The sequence below is a fragment of the Leptosomus discolor genome, chromosome 7 (assembly GCF_034619465.1).
Source record: "Leptosomus discolor isolate bLepDis1 chromosome 7, bLepDis1.hap2, whole genome shotgun sequence".
Taxonomy (NCBI): domain Eukaryota; kingdom Metazoa; phylum Chordata; class Aves; order Leptosomiformes; family Leptosomidae; genus Leptosomus; species Leptosomus discolor.
The window spans coordinates 63,716,265-63,742,024 of NC_141397.1; the positions used below are offsets into that span (position 1 = coordinate 63,716,265).

General features: G+C 39.2%; 1 protein-coding gene across 1 annotated transcript in view; it reads left to right on the forward strand.

Annotated features, from left to right (window-relative positions):
• IFT80 (intraflagellar transport 80) overlaps nt 1-25,760 on the forward strand; it is a 51,743-nt gene that overhangs the window by 22,426 nt on the left and 3,557 nt on the right. The window contains exons 9-19 of the mRNA XM_086467988.1: nt 8,471-8,650; nt 11,062-11,180; nt 12,034-12,108; nt 13,643-13,806; nt 19,074-19,138; nt 19,904-20,039; nt 20,696-20,843; nt 21,577-21,748; nt 22,202-22,219; nt 24,622-24,711; nt 24,810-24,982. Coding sequence (XP_086324114.1) covers nt 8,471-8,650; nt 11,062-11,180; nt 12,034-12,108; nt 13,643-13,806; nt 19,074-19,138; nt 19,904-20,039; nt 20,696-20,843; nt 21,577-21,748; nt 22,202-22,219; nt 24,622-24,711; nt 24,810-24,982 — 1,340 coding nt within the window. The remainder of the gene's footprint in view (nt 1-8,470; nt 8,651-11,061; nt 11,181-12,033; nt 12,109-13,642; nt 13,807-19,073; nt 19,139-19,903; nt 20,040-20,695; nt 20,844-21,576; nt 21,749-22,201; nt 22,220-24,621; nt 24,712-24,809; nt 24,983-25,760) is intronic.

Below are 25,760 nucleotides of genomic sequence, written 5' to 3' on the forward strand. Positions count from 1 at the left end.
ATGCAGTTTCATCTGCCTGCGCTGGTATTCGAAGTTAGCCCAGAGCACAGATTGACCCGATTGTCTCTGTGGATTTCCCGTGGTTCTGCAACTTTTTGTTCAGACTCGCGCTGCGTCAAACCTTGCTGGTTTGGGACTTTTATTGTCCCATTCTCTACCTCTTTTCTTGTGTTCGTTGCTTTTTTTGCCCAGATTGGGAAAACAGCGTTTGCTGTGGTGTTTTGGGGCGTCTTCAGTAGAGCGTGGAGGTTCTTCCCGTGAACTTGGACTATTTTTACATTTGTGAAGAAGAGCCTTTAAAAAAATTAAGTGAGGCACACTGGATAAGATCTCTGAGTCTTCATGTTTCACTTTCGATACTGATCCTGGTTTCAGTGATCTTTGCTGACAGAAGTAAGTGTTAGCTAGACGTTACATTTGGAGCAGGGATCACTTCTATTTTCTGTGCCTTTTCCTAAAACTTCCTGGTGCTACTTAATCTGTAGAAGTAAAATTTGATTATGATTATCTTGAAGGAAAATAAAAAGGACTCGTGTGCAATTTTCTCTTGGAAAGTATTCATTTTCTGATTTTGAAAAAAGTTGGTTTATTTTGATATCTGTTTTTGAGGTTTTTATGTTAAGGAGGTTTTTTTTTTATTACCTATGTGTAACAAACACATGTTCAGAAGAGTAACATAGTGAGTAGAGTTGGAGCCTGAGGTGTGAACTTGTGCAGAAGACTGGGGTACCACTCACATAGGTAAAAAATATGTTGAAGTAGGTTTAAAAGGTAATGAAGTAAAGAAGATATTTCCTGTCTCTTTGGTATGAGGCTGGAGAGCAGATAGCAATTTCTGTCATTTACTGGTTTTCATCATTGAGATTGTTCTTTTTAAAGAAGATACACCGTGCTGTTATGATTTTTCTGCCTCTGCTTTGTTCAAAATTGGGTACTGTTGTCTCTCTGCGTACAGTCGTAAAGATTGTGCAGTCCTGGCTCGGCTGTTAGAGGGTGGGACCCTCAGACGGTTGTTAAGTGGCTACATCCCCAGTGGGGACATCTCCTCCTCTCCCTGGCCGTCTTCTGGTTGGGTTAATGTCAGGCATCGCGGGTGGGATTTGGTCTTTGCCTTTACCAGCTCAGCGCAGATAGCTGCTGACGCCCCTGCTGCTTCCCTTGGAGGGGTCCTTTAGGGCTGCCTCAAAGCTTTTGTTCTTAGGGCAAGGCAATAGGAAGATTTTTCTCCATTTTCATATGCCACTGAATTCCACTTAAAACGTCATTAAAGCAGTAATCTACCCTGACTGTCACCTTTCCACCTGCTTATCTAAATATGCTGTTGTAGGAGTGTTTGTATACTTATATTGTGTTTCACTTGAAGCCAAATAAGGTGTATTTGTGTAAAGCAATTTATGTGAGTGTAATTACATCTGTGTTGGACTCCATTCTGTAACATATATTGGTTTAAACAATCAGACTCGCCGTTAGCATTTCCTTCTTAAAGCAGCGCTCTGAACCGTGCCCTCTTCTTCCACAACCACTTCCCGTCTCCTTTCGGAGTACTGGGATCACTGAAAAACTGAAACAAATATGCTTTTGCGGGAGGAGACCAACAATTTAAATTTCACTTCACACTCAATACGGATTTAATCTTAAACGTGGCAAAGACTGGTGCAGCAGAAAAGGAAGAAAAAGACTAGATTTCTTTTTCTGCTGTCGTGGGTGCTGTTTTGTAGCATACAGCTCTTGTTTCTGATCTCTGGGGCCTTACTCTTCTTCTTGCTAGTCATTATGTAGTATAATTTACTCTAAGTATGATTCCAACTCCTGCTCGCTAAATGGAAACCAGTAATTTTTTAATCAGCATTTAATATTGAACAGGCTTGTGGATTTTGTTTGAAATTTTGATGCAGATGTTGGGGTTTTTTCATAAAATTAAGGGTTCTTTTACCTGGTTTATTACTCAACTCCTAAAGAAACAAAGATATGTCCAGTAGCTAGTGCCAGATGCTTTTGCCTGTTTAGCAGCTAGCAATGATAATTTAGTTTCTTCAAAAGTCATGATTTTTCATGAAAGTTTCTTCCCCGACATTGAATGTAAATAGTTACTAAAGAAGGAACTTTGCTGGTTTTGAGGGAAGAGGAAGAATGATTCACATACCACCAGAGTGATGGAGTTTGAAGAGAACCAGACCTGGCTTTTACTGGTCAACGTAGACATTTTTATTATGTCTGATGTAATGGAGCTGTATTGGCAAATTGCTCCTCAGGGAGCCATCAGGCGATATATATATCATTAACTCTTCTCTAGCATATGTGTTCGGTTTGGGGACGTAATTAAATTAAATTCTGTTAGCGTATGTTCTTTTCTCCTGCTCTTTCCTTTCTACCTGGATACTTTGTTCTAGCAGCTTCATGTTAAAAAAGAAATCTAATAGTAACTTTTAGACGTTTCGTTTCTTCATTTCAAAATCACTTTTGCTCCGATAGCAGTGTGTATATAAAAGCAATTCTTACAGAATACCAAACAAAATATATTTAATGTTGAAACTTGTTTCCTGCTTTAGTGCCCATGATTATTAATCCCGCAGAGAGTGCTGAGGTTAAGTTTAAAGTATATATATTGAAATGTAAAGCTGAATGTATCGATGGATGGACTCGAGCCTGCCTGGTGTTCACAGCTTTGCAGAATCTAATCACTTGGATGGAGGGCAGCGCTTAAAAAGTTCATTTATGTAAGCTATTTCCTGTGGCTCTGCATGCTTCCCTTGACATTACTGATCAGGTCAAAATATTTACACAGTAAGAGATGGTAAGAATGACTGAAATTCACTGATTTCCTCCTTCCCCGCTCCACTCCCACATAAGTATCTTAGAAAATGCACCATACCCATCTGTTCCAAAGACAGGTTGCTTTCCCAGTGCCTTGGAGGGTGTAGAAGGATAACTGATAAAAAACTTTAGTGCAAAACAGTGTGCTTAAATGAATCCTTTTAAAATTGCCAACAAAAGTTAGCAAAGATGGACGTCAAATGTATATTTTAATAACGCTGAAGGTATTTATGCGTTTGTTTAGGGGAGGCCTTTGAGATTTTCTTCCTTTAATGATTTATTTACCCTTAATGGGGATCGATCAGTTGGGTTGGATTTTTGATTGTTGTTGTTTTCCAAATTAATTGGGCTCTTCTTGTCGAACATTTTTTCTGGTGATGTTTAGCTACAGTCTGTTTTCATAAATAAGTTGATGTTTGTTTGACTGCTAAATCTTGCCCTTTGATTTACTTTTATCTTGATTACATCACGATGCTTAGTAAATGCTTTGTAATGAAAGCAATTCTCTGCTTTGTAATGAAAGCAATTCTCTGCATAAATCTGTAAGCTGATGGTTTTAAATGATTATGTACATTCTACAAATTTTCCCTTTGATTACAGAATTAATTGTGGCCATTTTAGTAGACTGGTAGTTCGCGTATTTGACTGATTCTGTTATATGTGGCTTTTTGTGTTCCACGGCTTGCTCCGTGGAATGTCAAATTTTGCTAGAAATTCTATAAAAGACATTTAGAAAACTTAATAAAACTTAAGGAATATTGCCTGATATCGATAGAAAATAAAGGAAAACCTTCTGCAAGCGTGGCAACTGCTGCCCACCCACCACCCCATTTAAAACAAGTTTGAGTATGGTGCTACGGCTAAGAAATATTGAGGTGTGTTATAACCTGTTTCTATCCAGCTTTTTCTCAAAAAGATACAGACTTGAACTTAATGGAGGTTGATTACATTGAGTTGATGTCCAAGGCTGGTCCTATGTTAAATAGTTAGCAGTGTCTGTCCTTTTTTTTTTCCTTATTTTTTAAACTGTCAACAAATGAGGGAAAAAAATGCATCTAAGAATTTTAAAGAATTTTAAAATGACAATGTATCTGCAGAGAAGCTTTGAAAAGAATTTAAATGTTTGGCATTAAAGCTCTGGTTTTCATTCAGGACAGCAAACTGTGTGACTGTGGTAAAGTTAACATAAGTTATCCTTTAAATTAACGTTCAATATTAGGCAAATATAGAAGAGAGAGCAAGATTTTGAAAGTGAATGTACATGGTACATATGTTTTCCTGTTATTTTGATAGTGCTGAATTGTCCTAAACTAGAGCGCTATGAAAACCCAAGGAAATCTGTTTTCTATAGAGTTACAATGAGCTTTGATCCCATTACATTTAGTTTTACTCTTATTTCACAAAGATATGCGTTTGGCAGCGTAACAAAAATAAGGGTTTTTTCTACTCTGTCTCTATTTCATCTGCCTTTACTAACAGTCGTGATCCAGAATTCTTTGTAGCTCAATAAAAGAAAAAAAAATATTACAGATAGGTTTCCCATGGAGTTGTTGACCACTTCTTTCCAAGTTGGCATATTTTAATTTATTAGAATTGGCTAATGTAACTTCTGGAAGAAAATGAAAACATGTGGATCATCTATGGAAATAATAATCTATTTAAAGAACTACATCAACGTTTCTTTTCCTAAGGTTAAGAATTTATATGGGACAGTTTGTCATCCTATTTTTAGTCCTTAGGTCCAATAATTATGAGAATGTGCTTGCATTTCAGATTTTTAGATGCCCTCTGTTTGGCTTTGTCGTTCTAATGCGCAGCTTGATACCTCACCTGGAGGTCACGGCTTAGTTCTTGATAATTCGTGTGAATGACTGGGGTCAAGTTTAAGGTGGCGACAGGAATCCTTCGTGGTGCTGTTCTTCAGTAGTTGTGTCGGGGATAGTTTCTCCTCTTCAGGTCAATTGCCCTGTATTCACAGGGAGCGCTGGGTTTCCTCACCTCCAGGTCCTCATGTTGTCTCTGGTTTGTAGACGTCTTTTATGGATTCCTGTGTGGTAGGAATTGAAAGCCTAATAAGTCTTTTATTGTAAAATGTAATTGTATTTTATACTCGGTATAATATCGAGGGGGGGTGTATATAGACATCTATACATAGATATTTCCCATGAGCTAATTCCATGTATGTGTGCGTATTCAGGTGTTTCTAATGCACCGAAGTATGAGTTTGCTTTGGCTAATTGATTTTTATGATCTTGTGAGATCCAATTTGCCTTCTGTTACGTCAGAAATTTAATAGTCATTTTCTGATAAGAAGCTTCTGGGCAGTTTGCACTGAAGTGTCAGTTCGTCACTTGGAGGTAGTGAGAGCTGATTGCCAGCTTTTAATGGACATTCAGACTATATTTTCAGACGTTGACTCCCTCTGCACTCATGTGAAATGCCCTATGGGGCACAAGGAAAACTGAGCCTTCACTTAAAAAATAATAAAAAAACCCCAAAACCAAATAAATAGAGGGCTTCAGTTTCTGTACGACACTCATCTTGATCTGTATTGATTGGAGCATAAAAGGACAAGAACATCTATTTGCTGTTCATCCATTCTGCACTCAGATTGCTGGAGTGGATTGTGGGGGAGATTACACGTTTTCTTTTCATAAACAAAGGAAAAATAATGGGCAAAGACTACTATTAAAGTCAGTGGATTAAGTGTTCTATGTAGATTCTGACATCATGGGGAGGTTCAAGAGTATCAGCTGTAGTTCAGCTTTCATCAGCATTCCCCATTCAAAATTCCACATACCAGTGAATGGAGCTGAAACAGAGACGAGCCAGGAGCAACCAAGTGTCCTTTGCACAGCCAAAATCAGGATTACTCTTAGAATTTAAAATATAAGACAATACTCTTTCTTCAGCGTGTTTGTTCCAAACCATTTATGCTGTGGTGTTATGTGGATAACTATTCTTAATGTATTGCATTGATTCCAGGCATCATAACAACTAACTAGATCCTTCATATTGAGTCTTGGAGCATCAATACTATACATGTGAAAGACTGTCCTTGTTCTTGGGACACAGAGTTCTCTGAACCTGCTCATCGAAGTAATTTCACCGACATCTCAAGAGCCTGCTCAGTTTCCGTGTATGGGAGCCAGACAGTACTCAATGACTGTAGCCCTTCATCTTTTTTACTACATTGTGCAAGCAGAAAAGGGGAGCTTAAGTTACTGCTTTTACGTATTTATTTCATATAATGAAACTTTTATAACTACTGGGTTTCTCCTGGAGAGAGTTTGTTAAATTCAGTGAAAAATTAATTGTGGCGCAGGAAAAGTGTAAGCCAAACAGTGACACCAACGTATAATCATGCACTGATGTTAGAACAGCGTTCATACAGTCATACAGTCATATTGGGACACCCCCTTTTTTGTTTTTACTCTCAGTGTATCGAGGAAATACATAACGGCTATTTCAGGTTTTAAAAATTGTTCCTATCTTGCAAATGGAGACCTAAATGGTTTGTATTATAACAGGATGAATGTACCAGACATCTGCAGGGAGGATGAATCATTGGAGTGGTCTGAATTATACTGAGAGCTTTCAAAAATAGCTGGAAACCAAAACTTTGTAATTGCTTTATATATTTAAAAAAAAAAAAAAAAATCAGCTTGTAATCTGCAAATATTTTACTGAGTATTTCAACTACCTGAAAAAGGAGACTTCTGGTTTAAAAAAACCCAAACAAACTAGTTTTGGAAATGTATCCTCTCAGAGCTGCAGTGTATCTGCTGTGCATAAAAAAGTAGCACTAAAGGCACATTCTTCAAGCTCCTTAAACTGGTCCGTAGCTGAGGGCTAGATGCCCCTTTATTATTCCCTCTGACTGATGGGCAGATTCTTGATCTAAGGGGAATGACCTTAGAAACAGCCTGCTCTGTTTGGGAGGAGCCCAATATTCGGTTTTGAAATAGTACTTCTTCAGCCCGTTCTCGGATAGATCACATCTGGCCAGCTGTGGAAAAATCTGTCTCGGATGCAGGGCGTTGAGAGCGTTCCCTGGGTGTGCTTGTTCCAAGCGTTTGCCCTCCAACCTCAAGAGCTCACTCACTGGCCGTGTGAGGATGTCAGGCGTAGTTAAGTATTAGAATCTTAATTGCTGTAGAGTGTTTCATACAGAATTCATCCCGTTGAGACAGAGGAGTAGGTTATGGACGCTTCTCCGAAACTTGCAGTCGCCTTCCCCAACTGCGGATCATACAGGCAGTGAGTGGCGTGTCTGTCAGCCAAGGGGCACGGAAGCTGAAGCCTTAAAACCGAGCGCTTTCAATTGGAAATTCAGTCAGTGCCGACGTTGTCTTTCGCTCACCCTTGTGTGTGTAGGCAGTGACAGAGCCCTGACTCAGTGGGTCATCTCACATAGTGCTCTGCAAGTCGTTAGCGCAACTGGGGGGTTGAATTTCATCCCATCGTGTTTCCTTGCTGTTGAGTATTTCAGTCTGACACCTTTATTTTACTGTAAATTTTGTGATTTCGTTTCGTCTAAATCATATGAAGACTTTGTGTGAAGGACTCAGCATTTCTTGGGTTTTATACGTACTGCAAAAGAAATCAGAATATGAAATGTGTTAGAGACATTAGGTGTGCGTTTTCTTCCAACTGCCTCCCCTTTGGTATAATATCATGTATCCAAAAGTCATGAGAATCCGATGTCTACATTTAACTTCAATCACGTGTTTTTCTTACTGATCTGATTCTTAAGATTTCAGATGTATTTGAATATTCAGGTAGTTCTTCAATGGCTAAATGGTTTTTAAAATACTCTGTTACACAGTTCTGAAGGGGCAATAGTTGAGATTTGCCTCTTGTTTTAAAACCTGGTTTAATGTCTTCCTAAAAGTCCGTTAAAAGGTTACTTCAATTTTTTTTGTCATCCACTTTCAGGGAAACACTTGTTCGGACGTTCGGGGTGATTTGTATGACCTGTATTTCTGAGATGCAAGAAATAGAAAACAAGTGTCTTGGTCTGAAAAGCCTTCCAGTTTTTGACAGGAATGTATTAATAAGGATCCAGCTAAACTTTAAAGGAGTCTTGTACATAAGGCTGGGGGAATTTAAGAATAAAGTTCTTTGCTGGAGGAAATGTGAAGAATGAAAAGGAACGAAATAAGATTTAGTACTAAATGTGAGCTCCACTCGTAGCTGCATTCATGCTGTGGATCAGGAGGAGAAAAGCAAATGCTGTCCCTGCAGCATAAACCGAATGCGTCACACGTGAGACCGCGGCCCATTGCACCCATGTAGCCAGAGTAATTGTTTCTAAGTACATTCGCTTAATTTTTCTGTAGAGATTGTCCAGATTTATGAATCACCAAGTACACTTTAAATGTTCTGTGACGAGGTGACTTTCACCTAACGTGCTTCAGGCATTGTGACACTTTATTTCCGCCATACCTGATGGTTTTCCTTTTTTGTATCCCTGTTTGTCAAGAGTCTGACTTAGGACATGTAATCTTTTCGGTTTGCTTATTCAAGCTGTACTAAAAAGTTAGTTTATTGATGTTCCTTAGAAAATGATAACCCTGCAAATCTATTTATTACAGTAAATAATTTCCAAAAAGTGCAAAAAAAAGTTAAGAATTCTTTTCTCTTTTTCTGCAAGTGGTCTTACGCTTTAGAGAAGCCGAACACTGGCAGCATATTTAATCTCGCTTGGTCTATTGATGGCACTCAACTAGCCGGAGCATGTGGAAATGGACATGTCATTTTTGCCCATGTTGTGGAGCAACGCTGGGAATGGAAGAACTTTGAGATAACGTTAATTAAGAGGAGAACCATGGAGGTAATCTTCACAGTTCAGAGCTGTGCGTTCTGATTACTAGCTTTCTGAGGCTTTCTTTAATACAAAATGGGAATTTTTAATCCTCAGCAAGACTTTATCATTTTTTTTTTTCTTGTGTATATATGACTGAAGACGTTTACGATCACAAAATGGGCAGGGTTAGCAATTGCTGTAAATGATTATCAGTTGTACAGAAGATCCATGTAAACCAAACCATACCCCCAGATGGACCCGCGTTACACAACTGGGAAGTACTTTATCCTCCAGAAAAACACCAAGCTCATTTGAAGAGCATGTGAAATTAGCTGGGAGAGCTCTCTTACAAGAGAGAGAGAGAATTTCAAACGTAACGAAAATGTTTGTGCCAAAAACACTACAAATACGTTGGCCAAACCTAAAGCATCATGTTGGATGATATTACAGTACCTGTCAGCAAGGATGAAGCTGCGCGGCTCAGCGTAGATAATACGGAGGAGCTGTATTTACCTCACCAGCACTCATGAGTTGTTGGAGGCACTGGTGCACTTTGTAGCAGCTAATGCTTCAGTAAGGTTTGCTGTATCCCTGGAGTTGAAGAAGCTGTGATGCATGTTGCTGTCTTAGGGCATTTCCAGATAAATTTGGTTGCTGACTGTGAAGAGTCATTACGTGCTTTTCTGCCCCAGATATTGTGTTACAGCCTGGATTCAGATCTTCCAAAGCTACAGAAATTTGTCGTATATCATATAACGTACATCAGGTACCTGCATGGTGCTTCCAGCTGAGTACTGAGCAATAGGCACTGACCTCAGTGGGAGCTGCCAAGTCTCAGCGCTGCTGGAAATGAAACAGGCCCCTACATGTGGTTTCTGGAGCTTAAGTTTAGGATCCTTCTGAAAAATCTTGGCCTGAATCCACATTTAGGTTACCAAATATCTGGGAATTAATACAAAAATATGAATTTTTGCCTTCTAATTTGTCCTCCGTGTTCCCAGACACTGACTCACAACATTCACTCTCTGAACACTGGGATAATATAAGATTTCCATTCTTATGAATTTTCCAAATTACACATTTGGTATTGGACACCAGGCCAATATTTTCAATATCGAAGTCAAGTTCCTAAATTCCTAATTAGGCCCTTAAATGGTGCTTGGTCTTGACTCTTTTAATGTTGAATATGTAATTGGGAAAAGTTGTAACAACAGAAATGCTGTATTACAGTTTGGTCCGGTGGGTGGGATAACATGAGTCAGTGTCTGGGAACACAGAAGACAAATTAGCAGGTAAAAATTCATATTTCTTCTTTCATTCCCAGACATCGACTCGTAACAGATGGGCTCCGTGAATAATCTCCAGGGTGTTGGAATATGCAAACAACCGAGGAAGTATAGCTATCCCTGATTCAGGACTAGTTTTTCATTTTATTATTTTATAGTGATTTTATCTTATTCATATGTATTTATGTAGGAAAATATTGTCTACAAAAAAGTTCTAGAGCCTTCTTTTTTTCTGAGAACTACCATAGCTAAGTTAATTATGGACATAATCACTGTGGTGGGCATAGCAATTAATATGTCTTTGGAAACGGTTTCTAGGCTTTCGTAACAACTGAGTCGTCGTTTTGCAATTAGTTGCAAAATGGAGAAAATCAAAAAGCAGCTACCACCCTCAGAATGGTGACATCTTAAAAAACAAACAAACAAACAAACAACAAAAAAACAGACAAAACACACCACCAACAAAAACCCAACCAACCAAACCAAAAAATCCTGTCGTAAGAGATCTCTTTAGATTTAGCTGCCTAAAATCTATAAGCTCAAAAATCTGTGTTGATTACAGGCAAACCGATTTTCTTGAAACATGGTCATTTGAGCAAATTTTCACAGAAGTGGCAAAGGCAAAGCCTGCTCACCAAGGCCATCTCCTGAATTCGGAGCGTGGTAGCGTTAAAATATATGTTAGAGCTATTCAACACCTAGACAACATATCTTTATCCCAGTCTTGGATACTGCTGAACTGTTTCGATGGGATCGTGATGGGATCGCTGAAGTATTCCATTTCAAATGTTTAAATAATCAGCAACTGATTCTTAAAATGGGAACTTTCAGGCATCTTTGATCTTGGGTGATTTTCTCAACCTCATGTGTAATACTGCCCTTATGCCTTGTGTATTCCAAGTATGCATGAATTACTCCTTTCTTTTAAGGAACTCCGTCCAGCTCTTCAGTAGTTATTCGTTGTTTATTCAGAGTTTATAGAACCTCTGAGTTTTTGAGTTTTCACCAGTGCCTGTGCCCCCATAGATATGTTCTGCCTATGGCATAATAATATCAGCATATACTTACAATAAGAACAAACATGATGTCTCACTAGTTAGTTTTCATTTCAGTTCTTGTTGATTTATTCGACCAAAATTTTCTTTTGATTAGGTGCACAATGTTATTAATGACGCGGTAGATCTGCTGGAATTCCGTGACAGGGTCATTAAGGCCTCTCTGAACTACGGGCATTTGGTTGTTTCAACTTCTCTGCAGTGTTACGTGTTTTCGTAAGTCGTACAAATTCATGAAGCTTCCTCAAGTTTGTCTGATAGCTGTGAGAGAGTAGCAGAAACTTTATTCTTTTTTTTTTTTTTTTTAACTAATTGAAATATTCTGTGGAACCTACCATCATCTACAACAAAAAGTATTGGAGTATAGTTGCCTTCCCCCTGTCCTTCTTTCAGCTTCTTGCCGGTGCTGTGGCTGCCCGTTCATTTTGCTACACAAATCTGGCAGGCTTCCTTTTCACGTAGAGGCAGCAGGAATGGTGGCTGGATGCAAGTGCATTTGTGCCTCCGTCTGGGGACTCCTTTTTTTGGATACTGCTTCTGGCATGCCATTATTTTGGAATAGAATAGGAATGATTCAATCCTGCATTGTGTTTTAAGAACATGATATTCTGTTTCATATGCTGAAATTTAAAGTTTGCTCCTGAAGGCACTTACCTGTTCAGCGAGATGACTAATGCTGAACCATAATACAGCCTGTAATGGGGCACACAAGACAGGGACTCTGTCCTGCCTCTGGATCACTCTTAAGAGTTGAACCACAATTCAGAAATATTTTAAAAACATGTTTGTTTCATACAAATATGATTTTGCTGTTTACTGAGACTCCTAGATCAGCTACTGCTAGTGAGAAGGGACGCAAAAACAAAGGCAGAAGAGTTGCTGGGTCATACTGCATGGTTATCAGTGTTACTTGGCTTCCTAAATGCTGTTTTCCTTTTGAAAACCTCCCATTTTAGGAATGTTAGATGACTAAAATGTGTGTGCTGTGCTTAGGGAATTCAACTTCGTATTTGCAATGCTATGTGAAGATTAGTGGTTTTAACAAATGATGAATTATTTTTTTTTTCAGTACAAAGAACTGGAATACACCACTGATCTTTGACCTGAAGGAAGGAACGGTTAGTTTGATTCTACAAGCAGAAAGGTAGCTTGCTTCTTGTGATGCTCACTGCTAGACGTGAACATGCATTTCCTTGAACTCCCTTGTGTAACAGAAGCACATACGGAAATATTAGCCCCAAAGTGTGCAGTATTGGTGAGGAGCATGCAGAGGCTTAGCTGGTGCATTTGCCGCAGGTCTGTGATGGTGGTAATGAACCTTTTTGTCCATTATGTGTGTTTATACTCTTGTTTATGGAAGAAGGTTGATCTTCTGACATTACGTGAACATCTGGGACGTTTGATGTTGGTTTATATTGCTTTTTTTAACTGGAATATATTTTATATCAATTACCTTTGGTCTCCAGTTTTCATTAAAAACATTGATATGCCAAATAAAAAGAAATAGTTTCGGTTTTCTTACATATTTGCATTGATATTTACAAGAAATTACTATTCTTCTGAGTTTAAAAAAAAATTAATCTATATTTTCTGAAAATCGTTTGTCAAAGAGTGTGCTTTTGTAGAGAGAGGGAGACTTTTCAAGGACCAAGAATAGGAGCAGAAGTCAAAAATCTTGGGTTCTGATTATAGTCTTCATTCTCGTGGGCAAACGTTGTCAGACAACTCTTTCAGCCAGGTGCAGCACAATGCTCGCTGCATTTTTGAGTGCCCCAGATCAAACGCTTATGTCCTAGTCTACAAAGATGCTGCCGCAGAGAACGGGTAAGCAAGCGAGCAGGAGTTTTGAAGATCAGTTTCTGGATTTGGAGGTTTTGTGCTGCCAATTGAAAGTAGATTTTGAAAACGTGGCACGGATTCTTTGGGAGTGCAGGCGATCCACGGGAGTGAACCCAAGGTGTTGGTAAAACCAGTCTGCCTCGGCGGATACGCGGGCAAACGGACAGTGATTCGTTTGGTACCAATGACTGGTGACGTTTACAATAGCTGAGGGTCTAACAACTGGCTTTTTGTTCGTGGATGGGCTTTGTGTCTATGGACTCTGGGTACCGGCCTTACCAAATGGTTATTGTTAAGTAGAACCGTTTGTGTTCTGTATAAAAGTTTGCTTTGTGCTCCTGCAAATCAGTTCTTTTTCACGAAAGCCCTGCATCATAATGGACTGTGATCAGTTCGTTAAGTTTCTTCTACTTGCTTTACTTTACAATCTAGTCATACTGAAGGAAATGATACAGGTGATAGTATTTCACAGGTAGCTGTAAACATTAAAGCTGTTTCCCACATACACACTCACAGGGTGATGGGTGGGGAGTACTGTCTGCAGCTGTATGATTTGTCACCGGGAATTACGAGACTTAAATCTTACAGTAGCAGATAAAATTATAGTGATTCCAGATAATAAATACTTCTCATGGAAAAAGATAACATTCACATTGAAACTGAAATCTTCCATGCCGAGCTTTCAGAATATCCCCTTTGAAATGTAAGGCTTAGAAATGGTATCGTTTAACTGAAGACAGTTGTGGGATATGGGGCAGTTACCTTCCAACTGTTGAAACTGTCGTCGTGCTTTTCTGTATTATTTAGTGATTTACTGTTTTGTTGGGTTTTTCTGGTAGGCATTTTCTTCTTGTAGATGGTGGAGGACTCTATTTATATTCATACGAAGGAAGATTAATTTCCTCTCCAAAATTTCCGGGAATGAGAACAGACATTTTAAATGCCCAGACAGTATCTCTGAGTAATGATACTCTAGCAGTAAAAGACAAAGCTGATGAAAAGGGTAAGTAAGTTTGCTATTCTGATAGTCCCATGCTTGCTTAATAATTCGTTAGGAGGTTTTCAACATCTTCACGTTTAACTTAGCATAGTTATGGTAAAAAAGAAAGCAAAAAGCATAAGTGATTTATCTATCATGTAAATTAAAGATAACATCTATCATAGAAATGAATTAAAATGATGGATCTTGCTTAACTTTGATTAAAAAAAAATGAAGAGAATGGTACATGCTTCTGAACTTCCAGTTGTGTGTGTGATGCATCAGAGAACCATGGAGTAGGTGCAGTTAAATACTTGAGCGGTAGATTTTCACTCTCTGCCATGTGATTTTCTAAAGAAGTACCTCAGCAACTTTTTCTGCTTGACTGCTGCTCATAGAAGCTACCAGTACATTAGCTGTGATTCATTTTAGTTCTCAGCTGTTCTTTGCTTTAGTTTTTTTGGGCTTGGCTCTTTACAGCATCTAAGTTTTATATTCAGCTGATACCGACCGTAGTTACGAGGCCGTGATGTTCTGTCTCAGTGTGGCGTTCCTGAAGATTTTTAGGCTCTTACGTTTTGTGTTTTGCCATCAAAAGCACTAGAACTCTAAACCACAACGTGGCCAAATGAGCTGCAGGTACCTTTTTGCACGAATGCCTGGCACAGGACTACCTTTTTGTCAGCCAGCTTTTCTCCCTTGTTCTGTCTCTGGGTGCAAATGTGCGAGTTTGCCTGGGCAATGATTTTAAGCGTCTGCTGGAGACAGGCACCTCCATGGCTGGAAACCCCACGGCACTGAGTTTTGGCTTCATAACGGGAAACCCCACGGCACTGAGTTTTGGCTTCGTAACTGTGCCGTTTGTAGGCCACGCGGGTACTTCGGTACAGGGCGGCAGTGCCGTCTGAGCTGGGTTTCTCCTGTGCTACGGCCGGTGAGGGGGTTACCAGTGTGTCACGGGTTGAGGCTGGGCCGGCCACTAACAAATGACAGACACTCCCTACTAACCCCTCTCCCCTCCCAAAAAGGAAAAGGAGAGAGAACAAGGGAGAGAGACTTTACGGTTTGGAAAAGAAAACTAAAACAGCTTTAATGAAATAATAACAGTAAAAGAAAAGATAATAAGAATAAGGAAATAAGGAAATATATACAATATGTACAAATATATACAAAATCAATACCGAACCCAACTCCCCCCCACCCTGATGACGATACGTCACCACCACACTGCAGGGCTGGCACTGGGGCAGTCCCAGACTGGACTGGGCAGCAGGCAGGGACGGGCTGCAGGAGCTGGGCTCAGGCACTGGATCCAGGGATGCACGGATCAGGATCGACGACAGAAGAACAGACAGAGTCCTCCTCGGATGTCGCTGTCGAAGAAGAGAGCCTGACCCTCATGACCCCTCAGCTTTACACTGACCATGGCATCCGTGGGGTGGAACACTCTGTGGGTCAGGTTTGGGTCACCTGGCTGGTTCGCCCCTCCCTGCAGGGGTGGCCTTTTTCGTGCTTGCGACCCTTTTCACTCCTGGCACCCCAACACGGGGTACAAGACTCAGCAGTGGCCTTGGTCGCTACAAGAACAAGTCCAAGCCAGGGCCTCTCTGCATCCCGTTCCTTGGTACTGACTGTAACCATCAGGCCTTGTCACTGCTGGGAGCAGTCACCGTCTGGAAAAACAGGCTGCTCTGAGTTGGTTCTGGTTTAGCCCAAACCAGGACACAGCGCCAACGCCTGCGCACAGGAGGTGCTGTTATTGCGGCGTGGAACAGTGGAAACTTCGTGCCCGTGGTTCCAGCTGACACAACTCAGTCTATCACCTGTAACTCTGTCTGTTATTCTAGACTTCATGAGGAGATTTTGAACAGTTTCAGAATTTTAGAATTCATCTTGCAGCAAAGAACCACCGTATTTATCTTCTTTTTGCCTCAGGAAAAAACCTTTCAGTGGGAAGTACGAAAGACAAAAGAGGATCCTGGCGGGGAATTAGTCCTTTAGTGCTGAGCGCAGGATAGTTCTCCCAGCATATAATCTGCCACTTGAATTACTTGGTGAATGGAGAAAACCTTTGTAATTGTCCTTTAAAATATCTCTCCCTGAGCAAAAGAAAAATTAGGTGAGGTTTTTCTCACTTCCTTGTTACAAAGCATTTTTGCTACTCTGCACAACTTTATATGTTGATTGTTTTTTTTTTTTTTCTTGTACATCCTTATCTTCTGGGTGAGAAGAAATACTTTCTTTCATTTTGAATCATTATTTTTAGGAGTAGTAATACAACTGTAATGTGTCTTTCACTTTTAAGGAAAATTGCTTCAGAAAATATTATCCTCAAGCACCAAGACATCAAGGATATCTAAAATAGCTGTGTAATCACTAGAATGGATTTTAATCAGCAAAAATATAGTTCAGAGTAAATTATTCAGAAGAAAGCAGTAGTTTGCAAAAAAAGTATAAACGGATAAGTGGAAAGTTTTATTTTATTTCTGACCTTTTCTCTTTTCCTCTGTCTGTGTATTTCTATTACACAAGTGTGTGTGTGTGTGTTACTTAATATGTATGACACAGAGATCTTATTGCCATATTGGCATCTCGATGCAGAATTAGAATAGAAACAATAGTAGTATTTTAAATAAATTGAGGTTATATAGCAAATTCATCCATAGTGACTGCTGTCTATATGCATGCACGTTTAAGATTCTGGTGGTAAATTCACTCTCTTGCCCTATTGCCCTGCCCGTGTCCTGAGTAGACCAAAGAGCATCTCCATCTCCCGGCCATTCCTGTTGGGGTCCCGAAAGTCTTGTCCGCTGGTTCTGCGCGCAGGCTGATCTTCAGCAAAGCTGCCGTGGGCAGAGGCTGGATTTCTGGCTGTGTTTTCCAGATAAGCTCCCCAAATGATCCTGTTGATAGAAGCTTCCATCAGGGCGATGAGTAGGGGGTGTGGTGTGTGTCTATTTTAGATACGAGCCCCACATGCGATGGTAAAAAGCCTTATAATATGCCAGCACATGGGAAAACAGATTCTTGGCACAGGAAACGGTGGATTATCGAGGCCTCTTCATTCTTCTTGACTCACTCCAGCAGAAGCAGGTTTTTTTTTGTCTTTGCCCTGTGTTGAGGGCAGGTCTGTTTTTCATAATGCACTGCATTATAGGAATATCTAAGGTAGCTCGGTTTGGTACAGGAGCAGTTTAGGCGTCGGAGCACGGAGCTCTCTACAAGCTAACTGACTCTGGGGCAGAGAGGGGGATGACTTGCTGTGCTTCAGTGTGGTACTTGGATGTTCTTCCTCTTTCAGTCATCTAGAAAAAAGATCGGTTCCTCTGCACTGACAGTCCTTCCTCAGTCTCTAAGGAAGCTGGAAGAGGGAGGTGAGCCCGTTCTCAAAGGGGAGCTGCTGACCCTAGGAGCAGTGACTCCATGGTAAAAGCCACACCGTAGCTGTTCTCTTTCTCTGGATGTTCCAAGTGAGAGAATGCCCTTTGTTTATATTTTTAATTTATACATATAAAAAAAAAGATATATTTTAGGTTCTAGATGATTGTAAAGTGATGTGGAGGTTTTCTAGGTAGGGGGAAAAAAAAATCAGCACCACCCCCAAACTTAGTTTCTGAAATACCTTAATAAGCATTGTAAATGAATGAAGTTAACCAGTTCTACTTGTCAGTTAGGTACAGTGGTTTTCTTCAGAACTCTCTTAATCTCACTTCCTATTAGCTAGTATAGTAGCAGTAAAATTGGCTTGCATAGCTAGATCAAAATAAATTTCATGCAGGGAGCCATGCATAAAAGTGAGAAAAACAGCACTTCTCAGGAACACCTAGTTTTCTTTTGTAGATTTAGCCAGCTGCCAAGAGCAACACTTGTGCAAAACCCTTTCTTTGCCTCCTCTGCAAACTCAAGCAATGCTTGCTGAACACCTGCTCTGACAGGTTGGGGTTTTTTTAATGCTGCCTGTATAACCATTGACCTCAAACCAACATCCTGTGTCCCAGTGAAAGCAAAACGCGCAGCAGGTTTAGCACGTTAACATCGCCATCCTTTGGAATGAGGGCGTCTGTTCTTCTGGTATTGTGCGCTCACAGGTAGCGTGTTGAAGCCGCAGGTGGGACGTGCTGTTGCACACCCGAAATGTGGCTGTCAGGTCTGCGTTTTCCATGAACTAACACGAAATCAGGTGCTTTAACTTACAGCTGGTGTTTCTTGCGAATTTTGCTGTTTTCTCTGGGTTTGAATCCTCTGCCTACATCTGTCTGAACCCGTGTGTGTATTCACAGACTATATATAGACTATGTATGAATTTGAACACACATAGGTGTGTGTGCATCACACACATGTGGAGAGAGAGAGAGAGACAGAAAGAAAGAGAAACTTTATTTTTAGGCAAGTTACAAATTTGAGTCTTCACTGGCTATCCCTGAACTGCAGGTGATATGTAGGTGGGGGATTTTGATTTCTTTTTTGGGAGGGGTGAGACAGGGAGAGAGTGGAACAGATGGACTTCTAGTAAAGATTGCAAGAATTATATCTAAAATTCAAATGTATCTGGATAAAGCTGATCACTTTTTGAGGAAGCCAGTTATTAATGTGTTGTCATTAACTGTATCATTATGGCAAGCAGAAACCCTAAACTGTCATGGATGAAAGTATGCTTGGGGACCACTTATTAAGCATTCAAAATAGAGCAGATTATTAACAAAACAGAGAATGCTTCTGAAGAATGTTTTACCCAGTAGTTCAAAGGACAGTGTTCTATCTATCTGATACTAATGCCTTTAGGAAAATACGTCAGTCAACGGCATCGCTTCCTAAAATTTTACATTCATCGAAATTGCGGATTGAGACGGAGTAAATCTATCAGATAGCCTTGGTAACGTTAATTGAATTCAGAATGCAGGGTGCAAACTTGCATCAGCTAGGACTCAGCGCCGTTTCGGTCAATAACCGTTTGAGCTGTGATAGGCGGTAAAACGTCGGTTTTCTCAGCCCTGTATCAGTCCATCACTTTCAATGGCTCCCAATGGTCTGAAAACAATGACATTTGAGAATTTTCACAGACCGCTCCAATTGCAAAATGAGACTATTCCTAAGCTCAGCACACTCTGGTGGTTAGATTTTTCCCAACTGTAAGCTGCTTTTTTTTTTTTGACCCGGGTGTGAAAGTCGGTGGGAAATCTAGCACACAGCACTAAGTAGCCACTTGCAGTAAATTATCCTCTGAAAACGAATGGAACTGCTTGAAAAGTCTATGAAGAACTAATAAACAAGATACTTTTCTTTTCCTTCAGTTATCTACATATTTGAAGCTTTATCTGGAAAGCCATTGGGTGATGGAAAGCCTCTAACCCATAAGGTAAGGTGAACATCTCTTTTGGTTTTTATACTTTGAAATTAAGAGTTAATCATGGGTTTCCTCAATAATGGGTCTAATAACCTGTTAGAGGTTTACAATCTCCATAGGAAGGAGCTTGACAACTCTAGCTGACTCTTAACCAGGTAACAAAAACCAGATTCCTTGTGCCATGTCGGGGTACAAAGGGATGTGCTGTGGGTCGTGCTGGGTTACTGGCGTGTGCTTCCCATGCGCAGAAGGGTTTGAAACGACACGGAAATCGTTTTGTTCTGCAGTAAAACCGATGGCCTGAGTTTCCTTTGCGTGTGCTCCAGAGCAACTTTTATTAGTGCCAACTTGTTGTTAGCATTGAAGAAAAGGACGTCAGTGAAAAGTTGTCCGTCTTCAGCCTGGGTTTACTTCAAAAGTGATTGCCTGAGCGGCATCTTACTTCGCTCTTCTGGTATGCCACAAAAGCAAAATCAGGCAGCTTTTTTGGAGGGAGGAGTAAACCTTCATCTTTTCGGCAGCTTTTGCTGTAGTTTTGTAGTAAATTCCTAAACTGACAACTCTTCTCTGTTGCAGTTTTGGTTTAAGCTGCATGAAATTCCATTTATGTAATGCTTCATTCGACGGAGAAGGCACACATAAAGGGTCTTCACAGTCCCGTTTTTCAAGAGTTTTGTGCCTTGGTTTTAGTAAAGCATTCATTTGTTTGAATATCACATGCTTTCTGTGATATGAATCTCCGAAGTAAAAATCGGATATTTTCTTTTTCCCTTTCAGACGGAAATTGTGGAGGTTGCTTTGGACCAGAAAGGACTTACAAGTGAAAGAAAAATAGCTTTTATTGATAAGAACAGAGATCTTTATATTACTTCAGTTAAACGGTTTGGAAAAGAACAGAAGATTGTCAAAATAGGTAGGAAAAATTCAAAATAATGCTTAACTACATGCTAGCAGGCAAATAGACTTTTATCTAGTACAAGAAACAAAATTTTACTTTTTAATTAATAATTAGATTGAACTTGAAAAAAACATTAGAAATAGTCCTGTGGCTTTCGTAAGATAGTGGTAGAAACAATTTTGGTACATTTTATCTAAAGTCTGCTTTTTTTTATATCAGTTAGTTACATGTAGATCACTTGTTATTGTGTTCTGGAGCAAGCAGCTAAGAAGATTTTGGAGAAGGATCTATTCCTCAGAATTATTCACTAGAGAATGTTTCAGACGTATTTCCTGCAAATGCAAACTCTGAAGTTCGGAATATTTTTAATTAAAAGTTTAAATGCTGTAGACAGATGCACGATCCAGTGAGTATGAAGGTGCAGTCTGACCATTGTGTTAATTTTGGTATCTCAAAACTATGTCCAAAAGATGCTATTCTGAAGAACTTTCAGAAAGGGAGAACTGAATTTGGCTGAAAGGGGGTTAAAACACTAGGGGATTGAAACCAGTCCTTATAAAGGAACGAAGAATGACTAATAATTACCCTTTTTACTACAGTTTGAGAAGTGTCTATGTCTATTTTGAAGTTTCTTGTGGAAATGCATATTATTCTGTTGTCTTTAAATGAAGGGACAATGGTTCAAACTTTGGCTTGGAATGACACGGCTAACATTCTCTGTGGGATTCAAGATACCCGTTTTACAGTCTGGTACTACCCCAACACGGTCTATGTGGATAAAGATCTTTTGCCAAAAACTCTGTATGAAAAAGATGCAAGGTAATGTCTCCTTTTTGATCAAAACAGTATTATTATCTATTTTAACTAGTTTACTGATTCCTTAAAGAATTATGTTAATTTTGGCAGTTGAAGTAGAAACCAGGGTTGCAACTTTTAAAGTTCTTTTCATGTTACTGCGACTTGATTAGGAAACAAGGAAGAAGTTTTGTAATGTATATCGTAAAGTTTGGAGCTGGAATGGCGATGTGCAGTTTAAAAGTAGAATAGCATCTTGGTGCAAAAGCAAAATTTTAATCACATCTCTTGAAATATTGCCTTAATTGTTTGGAAATTAAAAATTATTAGGTCACAGATAATGTTATTTCTTGCTCAGCACGTTTGCTTCACATGTTTATCTCAGCCTGCATGCCTGGCGACATGAAATTCTTCGTGAAGAATACCTGAATTCGTTATTTCGTTCTAGGAGTTATGGGAGCCCAAATATTTTTTTTTTTTGACTGAAAAATGTATTTGAAAATTTTTGCACAAACACCTAGTTTGCGTTTGCCTTACAGCCGGTGAATGCACATAACTATAATTTTAGTTTTAGAGAACATCACAACTCCCTGTTAGATGTAACTGTTGAATAATAACTAGGTGCTTAGATTTTGATATGCTCTGAAAATGAAGTGTCATCATGTTGTAGCTTTGACACGAAGATTTCGTTTAACTCCTGATGGTCTTTTCAGTAAGAAAAAAGTGAATATTAACTTACCTTTCTTTCTCCACGCAGTGAATTTAGCAAAAATCCCCAGATTGTACATTTTGTAGGAAATCAAGTAACGATTAGAAGAGCAGATGGTTCACTTATTCACCTTAATATTTCACCTTATCCTGCGATTCTTCATGAATATGTTAGTAGCTCTAAATGGGAAGATGCTATCAGATTGTGTCGCTTTGTCAAGGTAAATGCTAATTAACGGGAACGTTCACCTATAATTTTGCTGCAATGCTTATGTTTTATTAATATTCATTTCAATTATTACTTTAATAATGATAATTGCGTATCAGATGTTACATCTCATTTCCGTTCTTCTGCTTTGGTGCTGATTATTTTTGGGCTGGTCGTGAAAAATTACATGGCTTTCATAATTATTTAGTATACCTATACCTAATTTCATCATTTTCATTGTACATAATAAAAATTCCTATTTTTGTTCCCACCAAAGTCCAGATGGATTGAACACAGGTACTCACAGAAGCCAGTAAAAAGCTTAAGTTTTTAGGACTAGGCCTTCATATAAGCAATTAAAAATGATCTGCAGCTCCACATACATTTGCCTAGTATTTTTTCGTATTTTATTTCACTTGGTTTTGTTTTTGTTTTTTTCCTTTGCTTTCTTATGTATGTATTTTAGGCAACAGCAACCGATGAGGTGAGTCTAGCAGTCTTTAAAGCAGACAAACAAAAATCCCCCCAAACCCTGCTTCCTTTCCCTCATTTACCCCTAGAAAAGTTTAGCGCTTCCATACGATTATCGTGACCTTAAATGTATATTTCAAATATTTGTGTATTTGCATTATTAAATCAATACACGTGCAGATAACGTGGGTTGTAGAATGATTTTTATTTTGAGTGTTAAAGCTTCCTTTAACAGTAGGCTTTTATTCCAGCATTTGACAGTGGGAACTGGGATTTCAGAGTTTAAATACAGTATTATGTTAACTTTTTTGAGTAATCTAAATGCGTCGTCTTTAAAAATAAAACATCTGTAGCGGGTGGTAATATTCATAATACCGTTTCTTTCTGATTAATCCAAAGGTTTTCTAATTCAAGGATTGTTTTTGTCAAGCTTTTCATTCATCCTCTGCATTCTTATGGGTAGAGTCGTCCAATGAGTTTAATTATACTTAAAAGGAAAGATGTGTAACATTTTTGATGCTTTTTTAATGAAATGCCAATATAGATGTCAGGGGGTTTTCACTGTGCTTTTTTATGAGCTTTTCCTCATTAGTCTGTAAGCATCAACAAGTGAGGAAGGTTTTTCTCTCAAGAAAAAGTATAACAGAATCTTTATTTCAGTGTGAGGCATATTCACATCCTCTGGTTGTAAGCATCCACGTTAGGTACACAGGTCTCCATCTCGGAAGACTTCTCCCTTCCATTGATTACAAAAGCAAGTTTTCGTCTTTGATAGAAGGTGATCTGAACCGGCCTAAACTAGGTGGTGTGAATATCCTTCCCGTTTCACAGTTTGCGGGGTTTGGGCTGAGGGATGACCTGGAATACCCTTACACCGAGGTAAACAGAGCCATCCCAGCTGGTCTCGGGTCAAGTGCTTTGTTTATCTTTCATGATTCCTAAACTCTTCATGGAGATATGGGGCTATTTTTGTTGATTTTGGCAACCCAGGTAGACAGTTTGAAGTGTTTCCAATCAGTGATTAGGAGATGGACCATCTTGCTGAGGAAAGAGAGAACACCAAGACCTATTGGTGAAAGGCTTCTAGAAACCTGGTCTTTTGCATAACTTCAAGCTAAGCTTTCAGCATTTTATTGGCTAATTTTCTAAATAATAAGGAAAAGAACATGGCAAAGATTTTATAAGCATTTGATTCTCTGAACAATTTTAATTCTCCCAAATTACAGGCTACCAGCAGGAAGGTTTATCTCGTCCTGAATCATGGTAAAGAGTAGGAACACATGGGCAGGTGCAGAGATGGTGCAGTCAAACCATAGCCTTAAGCCAAACTACCCTATTCCATTGGCTTTGGTGGGTCTTGCCAGTTTAGTTTCGTACAAAAGCAGTTGTAAGACAGACGTGGCGATACATTTAAAGCACGCTCAGTGTAGCTGTTTATTCTGATTTAAATCATTAGTAATCCTATGCTGCTTCTAAAAACCTAGTCACGTTACAAAGGGCTTATTTTCAAATTTGTTATTTAACATATTTAACAAAAATTTTAAAACCCACTTAATTCCTGGAGTGCATGTGGACTAACAAGTGCATTCAAACTTGTGTTTTTCCTGTCTGAACTAGAGTTTGCAGATGTGGTAGCCTAAGCTGTGTGAGCTCACTTTGTCATAGTGTTGTCAGACCTGAAAAGGGAAGGTATCAAAATATCAGGGCTAAATGTTTTTCTGAGTTAGTGGGGTTTCCTTGAGGTTGTGGAGAGGGAAAAAAAAAAAAAGGGTAAAAGTCATGAAATAGAAAACAAGGGTGTAATATTATTATTACCACTAAGTCTTTCTAATTCTTAATTCTAAACATAAAATGTTCTGAAAATAGGACAAAGGAGATAAAACTTTTGTTACTTGCTTTTCAGCCGGCTCATAGTCTGTTCTACAGTCGAGTGATTTCTTTTTCCTTTCTCTTTCATTTGTAGGACGCTTACGGTAAATGTGCAGTTACTGTTACTGCCAGCACAGTGAAGCCAGGTTGAGATAAGCCAGGTTGAAATAGTTTTTTAACCACAACCAGCACTTTGGTTTCCAGCATAGTTCCGCAAGCAGTGACAGGGACACCGGTGATGAGGTCGTAAAGTGATGAGTTCAGTACTGGCTGAGATGCTGCAAACAAAGGATTCATTCAGCCGCACTGTCAGGCTCAACTGATCACAACATTAACGTTTTTACAATGAAGGTTGTCTGAGAAATAATTCAGTGGTGACTTTCTGATAAGGGGACATAGACCACGGTGCCATAAATGGCATCCTGAGAAATGTTGTATTGTTCGACGTTATTTTCAGGACTTGTATACTTCCTTTGAGAAGTCGTTTTTAGCCTGATAATCAATATTTGAAGTTTTAGGAGTTGCATTTTTTTGTTTAAATTTCAGGATCAAACCATGTGGGCGTGTTTAGCTGCTATGGCGGTCGCCAGCAAAGACATGGCTACGGCAGAAATCGCCTATGCATCGATCGGCGAGGTAAGAAAATGGTGTCATTTATTTCTAGTTAAATAGCTGCAAAACTAATTTTTTTAAATTCGTTTCCCTTATTAAGCTACTGTACCTCTCGTTAACAGATTGACAAAGTTCAGTACATCAATTCCATCAAAGATCTTCCGTCAAAAGAGTCGAGGATGGCTCATATACTGCTGTTCAGTGGCAACACCCAAGAAGCTGAAACCCTGCTTCTTCAAACAGGCCTTGTTTATCAAGCTATTCAAGTCAACATTAATCTTTACAATTGGGATAGGTAGTATTTCTTCGAGCACAATTTGTTTACAGGTTACCTCAGTAAGGCTGCTTATAAATTATTTGTTGTTTTATTGCAGATACTTAGCTGACTAATTTCCTGTCTGTAACTGCCCAGAGCTGTAAAAAGATGAAGTAAATCACATCCTGACAGTAACCAAAGAAGTAGCTGTTTTTCTGTCGTATTTAGAAGATACAAGTATTCTGTGATAAAAGTGCAAAACATGCTTGGAGGCATTTTTCAAGAACATTTTGCTTTTTCATTATTGTTAGCACAGGAAAGTCCTTAGCAATACCTCAAACTGTACGTGACCCTCAACGAATTAAGGCTGTTTTGAAATATCTTGTTGCTAAAAATAGATACGTGGCTATTCAGACTCCCAGCACTGCGTAGGTGGATGAAATATGAATTGGGCCTGAGAAAACAAAGCAGGAATTTCTCCTTCAAACAAAACCCCATGTTTTCTAACAGAATCTTCTGAGACCATTTACTACTAATTTCTCTGCTATTATATTCATATTGCCGTGGGCAAAAAGTTGTTTTTCCCCCACATATCTGTGTTTTTTATTATGTTGCCTAATATGTGTCATCGAAAGACTCTGTATATCAAACGTAAGTGTTCCTTGTGCCATTGAGAAGAAAACAGATGTGAGAGTAATCAATTATAGTAATCCAATGACTGATTTTTCCCGCCCATAGCATATGTGTGAATGCTGTATAGCATATGCCATGAATGCCCATGATAATGCTGTTCAGAAGCGGTTCCTGACTGTAGTAA